The sequence below is a fragment of the Sinocyclocheilus anshuiensis genome, unplaced genomic scaffold, assembly GCF_001515605.1.
Source record: "Sinocyclocheilus anshuiensis isolate Anshui unplaced genomic scaffold, SAMN03320099.WGS_v1.1 scaffold2042, whole genome shotgun sequence".
Taxonomy (NCBI): domain Eukaryota; kingdom Metazoa; phylum Chordata; class Actinopteri; order Cypriniformes; family Cyprinidae; genus Sinocyclocheilus; species Sinocyclocheilus anshuiensis.
Window position 1 is genome coordinate 128,023 of NW_015544246.1, and position 13,539 is coordinate 141,561.

General features: G+C 36.7%; 1 protein-coding gene across 3 annotated transcripts in view; it reads right to left on the minus strand.

Annotated features, from left to right (window-relative positions):
- The window catches only part of taf2 (TAF2 RNA polymerase II, TATA box binding protein (TBP)-associated factor), a 90,578-nt gene that overhangs the window by 74,287 nt on the left and 2,752 nt on the right, over positions 1–13,539 (minus strand). For all 3 annotated transcript variants that reach the window (XM_016498452.1, XM_016498451.1, XM_016498453.1), the window contains exons 5-7: positions 6,358–6,499; positions 5,791–6,022; positions 2,005–2,189 (exon numbers count right to left, since the gene is read on the minus strand). In XM_016498452.1, the coding sequence (XP_016353938.1) occupies positions 2,005–2,189; positions 5,791–6,022; positions 6,358–6,499 (559 nt within the window). The remainder of the gene's footprint in view (positions 1–2,004; positions 2,190–5,790; positions 6,023–6,357; positions 6,500–13,539) is intronic.

Genomic DNA, 13,539 nt, shown 5'->3' on the forward strand with positions numbered 1-13,539 from the left:
TGTTTCTTTGTTTGAATATGGCGCTTATCACATGCTGTGTGGTATTGGCGTTTGGTATCGGGGCATTTTAACGAGTACGAGTACAGGAGACCAGTATCGGGCCCGATACCAGTATCGGTGCATCCCTAGTACATACAATGCTGTATATCAGAGCGTTGCCTTGTACTTTTGACTGATTTGCCTTTTATGATGCCTGTATTCTGCGTATACTATTCTGTGTTATTGTTAAGCCCCACGAAAGCCACAAAAACATCATAAAGCACCATAAAGTTTTCGTGCACTACATTCCAAGTGTTCTGAAGCCGTTCCACAGTTTAATGTGAAGTACAGATGAATATTTAAGTCAAGTTGACGTAAACTCTTCTCTCCTCTGCGGCTGTCTGTCATTCTCCATTTCACGAGTTCACACTTACATATAATTAGCTGAAGTATAGTAATGCGTATTTGGCGTTAAGGGCTCCGAGCTTGGAAATGGCCCAAACCCAGAGTACTTTAAGTGTAGTTTAACCCCCCGTTTAAGTGTAGTTAGAACTCGAAATGAGGAAATGGGGCGGTGGACGGATGCTGATAAACCGTCGATGGAAGAGGTAAGTCTGCTGTATTTATACCTCTTGGTGTTGATTAACTTGAGTGCGCTCCTCTAATGTTAATTAGGCTAAGTATCTGATGTGTCGTGTTCGGTTACGACAGTCAAGATGAAACTCTCTCCAAGATGATTTAATGTTCCTAATATTATACTTGATCTGTAAATAAAGATAAATGGTTTTTGCATAAAAGGACTTTATCTTGCTTGTTTCTAAATCGTGTTCTACCGTGTTAGATCAAAAAAAAGACTCAAACCATCACACAGATTTAATACACTATGCATCAATATCCCTTTCCTTTGTGCTTTGAACTTTTCTATATGGAGCGCCGTGCCTGCGTGCTGTGACTCCGTATTGCCTTAAGCACATCATTCTGCACACGGGATGCGCATAAGCTCTTTGTGCCGCTCTGTATTGGAGCCTTTCGTATCATAATACTTTTGCACAATGACAGATTATTAATAGCCTTTCTTGTTCATCTTATCTATCATATGTTGCTGCCTCATTACTGTGCTATACATTTAAAAGAAATGTCTTTTAATTTTATAGTAGGCCCTATATATTTATTTATAAATATATTACTTTTTTCATGAATGTATCTTACAACCATACAAAGAGCAATGTGTAACATTTTACCAGATTTAGTCCAAAACTTATTCACTTTTATTTGTTCCCCACTAAATAATGATGTTTCACTAAATGTTTAGATTTTATAAAATTATTGTGCACTCATGATTTTTCTAGAGTAACTTTTGCTACTGAATTATCCACTAACCTAGTTTATAATAGTATTTTTGTCATAGATTATTATACATATATTTCTTCCGTTTGTTATTTTTTCTTTATAAGAAAGTTGTCTATATTTAGTATTGTGTGTAACACACAAAAGAGTGACGATCAGTTCAACACACATTGAGGTATAGAAATTCTACACCGATTAAAAAAAACTGCACTGGTATCGGATCAATATCGGTATCGGCCGATACTCAGAATTTTTGGTATCGGTTCTGAAAAAGTGGTATCGAGCCAACCCTAGTATTGAGAAATGGTGTGTGTGTTCGTGCTGGTGATATTAGTTACATTGTTCTGCCATTAGTTGGCGACAAGAGACTGTTTTTAGGAGTCAAAAGTAAAGACTTAGGTTACACTTTATTTTAAGGTGTCCTTGATACAGTGTAATTATACATTTAAGTACTAAATAATATTTATTAACTACATGTAGTATATGGTTAGTGTCCGGCTTAGGGTTAATTGCATGTAATTATGCATAATTAATGGTTATTATAATAGTAAGTACCGGTATATGTGACATCTGTAACAAGGACATCTTAAAATAAAGTGTTACCAAGACTTTTATATTGGAAAAATAAATGCTGTTGTAAACTGAAGTTATTTTTACTTTCAAGAGCAGCTTGTATACCTGAAAATACTCATGGATGCATACGATGAGACCTGCACATAAGCCTCATCCACAAAGACAGTCTTGAAGCAAGAATAAGGGTAGCGACAGGTGAGGATCTCCTCATAGAACTCAAAAATCTCATGCAGGTAGGACATCGTGTGCTTCAGCAGGGGCAGAAGCTGAGGCAGGCAAAAATGAGTCACCTGTGAAAACATGATATATTTGATTCATAGCAGTTTATTATAAACAAATAAAGCTGCAATAATAACTTAAAATTGAGATCTGAAAAAACAAAGTATATATAATATATAAGCATTTGTTTCTCAATTATCTTAATCTAGTAAATCTGAATGACTTACTGTTTCTAATGTGTGACTCACCTACAGGCAGTGGTGGACGAAGTACACAAATCAAGTACTTGAGTAAAATTACAGATCCGTATAATAAAATATTACTCCAGTAAAAGTACTCAGTTTTCAATTTTACTCGAGTGAAAGTACAAAAGTACTTTTACCGATAGATGAATGTTTATTTTGCAGTTTTATATAGGCTACTTTTATCATTTAATTTTATATTAGCATATTTTTTTTTTATAATCGTGCTGCTCAAAATACCTGGGATTTTCCCAAAATAACCAATAAGGAAATAATTAATATAATAAGGAAAATATAATTAGATTTTCATAATGATTTTTTTCTTCTCAAACCTTCTCTGTGGTGTAAAATCACCCCTGACAAAATGCCCCCAGAGGGCATCACTTCCCACTTTGATAATTACTGTAGTTACCATGTTCTGAACATCACATCCTTAGTAAAAGTAAAAGTTACTCAAAATAAAACTACTCCAGTAAAGTTCAGATACTTGAAAAATGTACTTAAGTACAGTAACGAAGTAAAACTACCTTGTTACTGTCCACCACTGCCTAAAGGACATTACACATTCTGGGCATTCTAAATCACATTTTACAAAAAAAAAAAAAAACATGACCATCTAGTGGAGAACTGTAAAAGGGAACTTTACAGTTGTAAAGTATGTTCATACTGAGTATGCAACTGGGTAAAAGATTAATACTTTCTAATTCCCTTTTAAAGACCTACATCGTGTACATCAGCTACAGTATGGACTGTGTTTATGTATACACATCAAATAACAACTTGATTCCACTGGCTTCTGTGCAAAAACAAACATTTTGACATTTAGAAAACTATAGCATGGCAAACGTCTATACAGGTATGTGGGAGACTAAAGGAAATATATTATTTGCAATACCATTTACTCCAACAGTGAAAGAAAAAAAATACACTAACAAACTTGTTGGTTGCAAAAAATACAAAAAATAAAGAGATGGATTATGGCAGTCAGAAGACAGACAGATGTCAAATTTACTATCACTACCTCAGTACCTGTATTAGAAACACCCTCGCAGCAGTGTTCACTACTTTCTTAAATTTAATGCATACCATAATAAATGGTATAATAAATCATTTGTTTGCTTGTTTGTTTTTTAAAGGGTAACACTTTAGATTAGGGAACACTATTTACTACTAACCAGTTGCTTATTAGCATACATATTACTAGCATAATGGCTGTTTATTAGTAGGGTAAACATACCTATTAAGCTCACGTACCCATTAAGCACACTTCCATATTTGAACTCCGATTATAGAAAGAAAAAAATAATGTATTATCATACTTGATGTCTTAACAAATTGATGTGTTTGTTACTACATACCTCCTGTAATTTCAAGTCAATCAGATCATTGCACACCGAGATATGGGTCTCCATGTGTTCACACTGTCTGGCAGCCATTTTGAAAGCTGTCTGAAAACTTTCACCAAAAGAGGAGCCCCTTAAATGTGCATTTTTTATATATATTTAAGCCTTTATTTTGGGTAAATTTCACTACTTATTGTAAAATTAAGAGATTAATGTTTAGACTTTTGCAGATTATAAACTGGAACTTGGATGTGGGTAATAATTACAGTTAGATCCAAAAGATAGTTTTAACAACACAGTGCAGATGCTACAGAACACAGTTAGCTAACTAGCTGTATAAGATTGTGTGCTACGCTAATAAATTACTTCACAGGCATTACTGGCTTGTACTTTTACATCCATAATATTATAAATTGACAGTTTATTGCTGGTTTGTGGTTTTGTACTGCTGTATTTTTTTAAAGATTTCATATTATTTTAAGGTGAGCTTAAAGGGTGCACTACTATGAAAATCACACAGCTTCAGTGTGACATCAATAAGAAAAAGTATAATTTCATAGATATTGTTAATAGTAGTTGTTCATAATAAAATATGTATGGACTTAGTACATGACCTAGATTATTTATTTTGCAAAATCTTGTCATTTTAATAAATATTACATGAAATTTATAAAAAATAGTTTCTGCTCCCATTAAGCTCAGTATGCTCTCTTTAAGCTCTTCCACATTGAGCGTCTATGTAAATACTTCATAAACAGACTTTGACAACCATCAGTTAATATTTACTTAAAGTTAAGTTAATTGATTTTCTATGGAATCTGTCAACTCAAATCTACAGACTAGCTCTTTGGCAACTACTGTGAACTTCTCCATACTGTAAATCAGTGGAAAAACGGGGCAAAAATCGTGTAGTGTATTCCAGCCTTAAGAGACTATAGATAAGTTGACATCCCTTTAATAAGAGGCTTCATAATGAGGCTAGTTTCTGTGTTCATCCCCATGAATGAAATGTTTTATTGGTTTGTTTTATTTGATTTTTGAATTTGTGTTACTTAGCTGAACATGGGACTAGTCTAGATGTTGCAATGTGCTTAAATGACACTTCACTATGAATATATAACTGATCAAACTGAATGCCTTGTTGCTTGATTTTTGTGTTGGTTTTTTTTTGTGATTGACTTTGTACCTTCAAAAATATATATTTTTCAATTATTCTTTAAAAAGGTTGTTTAAAATAAACAAGATTTTTTTAATAAAACATGATGTGAGCTTAATGGGAACAGGGGTGTGCTTAAAGGGTACAAACATGTACCCATTAAGCACAGCCAGACTTTTTGCATTTAATGATGTATATCTTAATTGAAATGCTTTTGTCATTTAAAATAAAATTAAATAGTGTGAGAGATTAATCTTTTATTTTAACATAACTTTTTGTACTGAAACCAATATCTTGTGCACTAAAAATGTCTCAATGCAGATTTTGGTGAGCTTAATAGGTACGTTTACCCTACTTATAAAGCACAAGCTTCATGACCATATTCTAGGTATCTTAACCCTGCCCAATACCTAAACATAACTGCTACAAACAACTACCTTACTCATAACCAACAGGCAGCAAATTAATTAATTTTATTGACGGAAAACTCTTAGTAAATAGTAAATGGGTGTTCCCTAATCGAAAGTGTTACGACAACAATAATAACATGTCTCCAATTCAATGTTTTGTCCACTATTACACTCTAATATATAAAGATAGCAAGTCACAGTAAATAATGAATAGTTTTATCTTGAAACATGCACACAACACAACCACTATATTTAATTGGTTAAATCACACTTTTCTGATTCAATAATCACAATTCCAGTTTTATGTTGATTAATTGTGTAACCCTAGCCCTAAGGAAGGAAATGTCCAGACAAAAAAATACCTACATTCAACAAAAAATATTAATTTACAGTACCTTTTAATACTTTTTAATGACCCATGCTATGTACCCTACTACAGTCAAATTTTTTCGTTGTATGAACATCTCCAAACTACTATAGATTTAAAACAAAAAATTACAGTATATTAAATTTTCTCTCACCTCATGCATGTAGGGGTCCACAAGAATCTCGAAGGGCCCCACAGCCAGGGAAATGTTAGGGGCTGCAGTGGGGATGGGCAGCATGTAGTGAAAGGTTTTCTTGCGCATGTCGTGGGTGTAGACTGTTTCCACTAGATCCCCACAGGACACTGCCACCATGGAGGCATCCACTGTGAACTCCAGCTTCCATGTGCACAGCTCAGAGTATGAGTCTACACATGGAAACCAGAACCTAGTGGAGAAGATTTGGAAACAATAATAATCAGTATTGGAAATAATAACAATCAATCAATTGGTATTATACTCATACAGACAGATGTGCACATATTATAATAATTAGATTAATTAATAATATTAATAAATAATAATTAATAATAATAATAATAATAAATTCATCATTAAAAAAAACTAATGAATTGATAAATAATGCTGAAACAGGATTGAAATCTGTAATAACTTTCCTGAATCACCTTAATTCAGTAATCTTTGTGATGGCAGCCTAAATTTTAACCATAACCACTGTCTTGATTATCTTCCATTTCATGCATGTGAATGTATGCAGCTTACCGTGTGGAATTCTGGTTGCCAAATGAGAAAACATGGGCTGCTCTTTCTGCCATACTTCCTTCCACATCAGGTACTACAAAATGCAACCCCCCCTTCGGCTGGTCCAATGAAAATTCAATGTACACCTTCATAACTTTCATCTCTGCACACACACAACAGCACAGATTATTATGATTATTATTACTGAATAAAAGTCTGTTTTAAAACTGACTGATCAAACACCTTCAGATCAGACCTTTTTTGATGCATTTTTAAGCGGCATAGTGAGTACTTGTGACATTAAAAGCACCAACACTTTGGTACCAGATTATTGACTTTCTTTCAATTGAAAAAATAAACACACAGTACCATTTTTTGCATCTTCCAGTGAAAACTTCAGACTTCTCTCTGGTGACAGAAGCATCAGAAGCCCCGATGCCATTTTGAAGTGCGTTTCACTTCGTGAAGTGGACGAGGGAAGTTTATATGGACAGACCCTCGACCCCTCGATTTTGACCGAGGGAGCAAGTCTGCTTCATATGCATACTTCAGGCCACTCCACAGACCACAATGCAACACGATTGTGACTAGTGGTTAAACGGATCGTAGTTGATCCGTGATCCATACGGACCAAGCTCCAGGGTTCGGCACTCATGTGATCCGCGGATTAATTGCAAAATTGAACCATAATAGAGTAGAAGTTTATCATTTGTTCGTATTTACACAAGCAAGCGAATTTTAAACAATTCCAGAGAGAAAAGGCGAAACGGAACTCGATTCGTTACTCGCGCGCACACGCGTTTCAGACGGTGCGCGAACACCGAACTGAATCCTCTGAACAGACACATACACATAAAATTATGACAAAATACCCATCTTGACAATCATTCAGGTAAACGCAGTCAGTTATGTCTCAAGTGAATGAAAACAGCTGAGAAAGAAATCGGATGTGATGTGTATCATTATATCGGATCCGTGCATCAGGTCTTAAAGGGACAGCGGCCTATAAATACTGCTGCTGTCATTAATGATCATCAAACAACAAAACAGCTGTGATAAAAATCTATATTTAATTTATACAGTGAACACTATGCAGTGTTATTTTCCCTAATTATTACATTTCTGTATTTGAATACTACCAACCTTATTTGAATTGTAACATTCTGTTGTATTTATCTATTCTTGTAATTTGTGTATTTGTTCTTATTTTTACTGGCTGTTCTCTTTAATCATGTTTAAACTTTCTTAGTTAATCTAGTAGTATTTGCTGTGGTATCAAAGAAGTGTGTAAACAATAAACCAACTTCACAGCGGATTCTAAGTGATCAAGGGCTTAGGACGTTCCAATTAAGCCCATTCCAAGGGTTCCGCCAGTAGTGGGCAATCATGCAACATAATCAATGACGTACATCCGAGTAAACGAGACGGAGGGAAGTTATAGAGAGTGAAGGGCATAAAAAAGTGAACTGTAACGCAGCCTTGGAGTGAAGTCCTAAACACAACAGGAAGTCAGTCATTTTGAATTTCCTCTATGATTTTTGTGCAGTTTTTGCCATTTTCAGGTCTCGAACTTTAACAAACTCCTCCTACAGTTTTAATCGGATCATCTTCAAATTTGCTGAGTGTAATCATAAGGCCTTTGCGATGTGAAATTGAGAAGAGTTTTCGTCGAAGGGCGTGTCTCTGGCGGCCTGACAACGTTTGATGTTTCGCCATGAAACAGGAAGTTGCTGTAACTCAGGCAAGCAATGTCTGATCTGCCCCAAACTTCACTTGCGAGTGAAGGGCATAAAAAAATGGATCAGAACACAGCCCAAGTCCCAACCTACATTTTTTATTTTTCGATAGTCAGTTAAACCCGGATGTACGTGACATTATGAAAGAAAGGATCTGTCGCTTCTTCCCTTCCATCTCAACTTCAGAGAGTGCTCGCAGTGAGGCTGTGTGTTACTTGGCATGAATAGTCAACTTTATCACTTAGTCTTGGCAAGATGTCATGATGCAGTATAGTCTAATAAACTTGCTACTACAGTGGAGAAAATATTTATTTGATCCCCTGTTGATTTTGTAAGTTTGCCCACTTACAAAAAAAATGAAGGGTCTGTCATTTTTATGGTAGGTTTATTTTAACGTATAGAGACGGAATACCAACCAAAAAATCCAGAAAAAACACATTATATAAAGGTTAGAAATTGATTTGCATTTCAGTGAGTGAAATAAGTATTTGATCCCCAAGCAAAACATGACTTAGTACTTGGTGCAGAAACCCTTGTTGGCAAGCACAGAGGTAAGACGTTGTTTTGTAGTTGGCCACCAGGTTTGCACACATCTCAGGAGGGATTTTGATCCACTCCTCTTTACAGATCCTCTCTAAATCCTTATGGTTTCTTGGCTGTTGTTTGGCAACTCAAAAGTTTCAGCTCCCTCCACAGATTTTCTATAGGATTGAGGTCTGAAGACATGACCTTAATGTGCCTCTTCTTGAGCCACTCCTTTGTTGTCTTGGCGGTATGTTTTGGGTCATTAGGGCCTTTCGCACCGCTTTAGTTCCAGAACTAAATGTACATTACAAAAGTACTGGGACGATTTTGCGCAAACTATTTCCCAGTACCATTTAAAGGGTTACATTCGCACCGAGAGTGTGTACTAAGAAGTGACGTAAGCCGGTCGACAGCATCGTCATTTGTGCGCGGCGTTCAACAACAGAAACAAAGAGGAACAACATTAACAACAGGGGGATGGAGGACGCTGTGATTGGAGCTGTGTTTTTGTTGTGTCTCGCAGGTTTCACAATAATGGACATGGAAAGTCGACGTATATGTAAAGCAATTGAAAGAACGGAAAGGAGGACTAAGAATCTCCAACGACAACTGGCAGTGCTACATTTGCTACAAGTGCCTGCACTTCAGCATCCGTCCATCTATCGCTGTTCTCCATACTTGCGAAATAAGTTGACACAATGTTTACAGTATAGTGTTCTGGCTGAGGGAAGGAGTACATGGCCCCGTCCATTTGCCCCTCAATGCGGTGAAGTCGTCCTGTAGCCTTAGCAGAAAAACAGCCCCAAAGCATAATGCTTCCACCTCTGTGCTTGACTGTAGGGATGGTGTTCTTGGGGTGGGACAGGTGTCTTATACACCTAACGAGCTGACATTAGGAGTAACTTTTTAAGTGGGCAAACTTACAAAATCAGCAGGGGATCAAATAACGCGCTACATTGCGAGTAAATCACTGACATATGCGAATAAATCTTCACTCTGGGTGACTAGATGTCTAATATTAGCCAATGGCTAATACATTCTCAGATTTTAAGTATAAATTTAGCACAGAAATATCTTCACTCGCCGAACACACTGACTGAGCGCTTCAGAGTTTCACTCTCCATCAACCGATCTGTGCTTTTTTTCAGTTCATCTCAATGGATGCACAGCGCACCCGTGTTTGACATACCGTAAACTCTAGTGTAACGGCGCACAACTCGCCGTCGCTTTGGTGAGAGCAGATAGAGCGAGAGAATCTTGCAGAATTGACGCGCTACATGTAAACGATATTCTTTGTTGTATTTTCCTGTCAAAATAACGGTGTTCCTTTGGATTTTTTCAGCTTTTAAGAACTACCGGGTTTTCCGTTTTTTTTACTGTACTACCGGGTTTTCCGGTAGTGGGCGGATCTAATGCGCAAACGGCAATCTTATTGGCTGGTGCTCACCTATTATCGTCCCTGTTTGATTTCAGCAAATCAGTTCGAGCGAACGCACACAACCTGATTAATATTCATGAATCCAGCAGCTCGTTAATCCTTAGTGCGTTTTATACTGTTCTTATTAGTAGAATTCGTATTATTATGATCATCATCATCATATCAGTATTATTGTTCGTTTTTTTCCCCATTTTTTTTTTTTTTTACAGAAACACTGAATGACCAAAAAAGCACCACCACCAGCCCTAAATTCAGTTAAAATGTCTATGCATCCATACATGGTTACCAAGTTTTAATTCTAATTACTAAAGTTCTATCATTAAAGCTGCAGTCTGTAAGTTTTGCCTCTGTCGCCATCTGTTTGAAAACCTGGAATTGCAGCTGTGTGCGGAATTATCTAGCTTGCGTGGGTTGTGAGCCGTCGTTATGTGTGGCAGTCAGTCACCGCACCGGTGTGGATATTTACTGTACTTCGCAATCACAGATTCTACGTCTTGGAATATATGACCCAAATAAGAATTTTCACCGGATATTGTCATCAAGTAAGTAACAAGTATGGCACTTTTGTTTTGACCAATTGAGGAAAAAAGCATTAGCCTACAATAAATCGCGCTACCAATGGTGATTTAATCTAAAGATTGGTTGGAATCTATGACCCAACTAAGAATTTTCACCGGATATTGTCATCAAGTAAGTAACAAGTATGGCACTTTTGTTTTGACCAATTGAGGAAAAAAGCATTAGCCTACAATAAATCGCGCTACCAATGGTGATTTAATCTAAAGATTGGTTAGCGCTAATGGTCATACCATTCCAATTTCATATTAAGAAATTCTTTTACCCCAAAAAGCAAATTATGCTCCTTCGAACTGGTTGTCTTTAAAATACAAATCTTGTGTAATCCCAGGCTATCTGTAATCAGAAGCACATTTAAAACTGTGATATAATTTAATTCACATTTCTGGATTACAATCCACCATCAAAATGGTACATTTAATTATAGCTGCTGTGAGAAAAGGCTACAAACGATCGGCCACCTGCAGGATCCTCACATGCAATAGCCTAGTAGCCGGGACAACTTCATGTTTACAGACGTGATGTAATGACGCAGTGCCATGCTTGAATTTCCCGCGAAAACCTACCCTTACTACTCAAATTAGAAAACATTATTAAAAGCTAACTGATGTGAATGTATATGTACAGTGCTGTGAAAAGATTTTTGCCCCCTTCCTGTTTTTTACATTTTTTGCATATTTGTCACACTTAAAAGATTCAGATCATAAAACAAATTTTAATATTACACAAAGAATGCAAGTAAACACAAAATTCAGTTTTTAAATTATGATTTCATTTATTAAGGGAAAAAAGCTGTCCAAACCTATGTGGCCCTACGTGAAAAATTAATTGCCCCCTCCTGTTAAATCATGAAAGAACTGCAATTAACCACATTATTTTAGAAAGCTGAGTTAAATTTCACTAGCCAACACAGCATTTCATAAAAAGAACATCATCCCAACAGTCAAACATGGTGGTGGATGGAAGCATGAATTCTGCACTCTATCAGAAAATCCTGAAGGAGAATGTCCAGCCGTCAGTTTGTGACCTCAAGCTCAAGCGCACTTGGGTTATGCAACAGGACAATGATCCCAAACACACCAGCAAGTCCACCTCTGAATGGCTCAAGAAAAACTAAATTAAGGTTTTGGAGTGGCCAAATCAAAGTCCGGACTTAAATCCGATTGAGATGCTTAAACTCGAAAACCCTCCAATGTGGCTGAATTAAAACAATTCTGCAATGAAGAGTGGACCAAAATTCCTCCACAGCGATGTGAAAGTCTCATTGCCAGTTATCGCAAAATGGGCGACATTAGGGGTGGGATAATTGTTAGTCATGGAATCCCTGATGTCGGCCCCGCTTAGCCAAGCGCTAAATACCCTCAATGTGTTTTTGCAGCATTGAGCAATGTAACCAACCACAGATATATCTGCTGATTTCTTAAACGCAGTGGCCAGTCAGAAACGTTTTGTCAGAATTCACTCACCGCTGAAAGCGGCACAGTTTTTAAGTGCAGTTTTGCACGCTCGTGAATCATCTCTTGTGTAGCCAATCACAGACATATCTGTTGATTTCTTGAACACAATGGCCAATCAGAAACGTTTTGTCAGAATTCACTCACCGCTGAAAGGGCCGCAGTTTTTAAGTGCAATTCACTCTCCAAAATAGCAGTGATTGGCAATGGACGGAACATAAAATATGTGGATTTAATTCTGGAACCGGTCCTGGCCAAACCTCCACAGACCGCACGCGTCCCGAGCAAGATCTAATTCACGGACCAAAAGCGTGTGTAAACTTTATTGAAATCGGGACATATCAACCAGTAATTTTAATTTCATTTCCAGTAACGGACGGTAGAAAGTTCAACAATGAATGGTATGCGATTTATGACAGAATATAGTCCCACAACTGATCATTTATTTTTTCCTCACGTGTATCGCCTTTGGTAACAACGATTCATTGTCTTTTGTTGTTATGGGCACGTCTACAGATTTCTTGCCATGTGTCTATGTTTCTTGCATCTCACGACTATGTCGTGTATGAAATAATGTCTGTGTGCATGTGTGTAAAACAACAAACTGACGATTTATATATAATCATTTGTAATTGTATATACATTGTTGTGATTAATTGTGGCTGGAACAATAATGTAGCTGTAAAAATAGTTGTCTGCTGAAATTGAAATGTATATACATCTTCATCATGACTAGATAGACACGGTGAGTTTGTCTTTACTATGCACATTAGATGTGATCCACCTCATAGTAACAATCCTGTCAGATCGTCCATCCTTTGAGTGAGAGTGTAACGTTACAGGTCAGCCGATCTGGTTTTCGTGGTTAAAGTTAACCTTTTCGACATGTTTCCATGTTGTCATTGCTCAGCAATAGCATGGACGCGATGTTGTCTGGGGGTATGGCAAAAGGAGAGTGGGACGGTGGGCAGTGCTCGGGTGGTGACTGAAGGCGGTGACTGTGTAGTTCTGACGTCAACTTTTTACGGAAGTCACAACGGTTTGTGAAAAATCACAGCTACTTCAAGAAACAACAACAAAAAAATTGAACAGAAAACAGATAAAGACAAAAAAGTAGCCATTGATAATATCTAAACAACATATAGTAGTATAATATATAGTATCCAAATCAAAATGTAATAAAATTAATTTATGTGTGATTTATGTGTAAATTATGTGCAATGTCTTAGCCACTAGGGATTGTTACATAGGGCTATACAGGCATCTAGTGGCAACACAATGATATTACAGATACTAAATCGTGCAAAATGTTTATCTTAACAGTCAATAGGGTTTCGCCTAGGGCGTCAAATTGGCTAGAAACGGCCCTGGTCACAATGGTTCATGAAAAATAGCTAGAACTTTATGCAGGCTGTGTGCATTTTACTGTGGACTGACTGTTTTGAAACTTATATGGTAGTTAAATAGCCCCTAG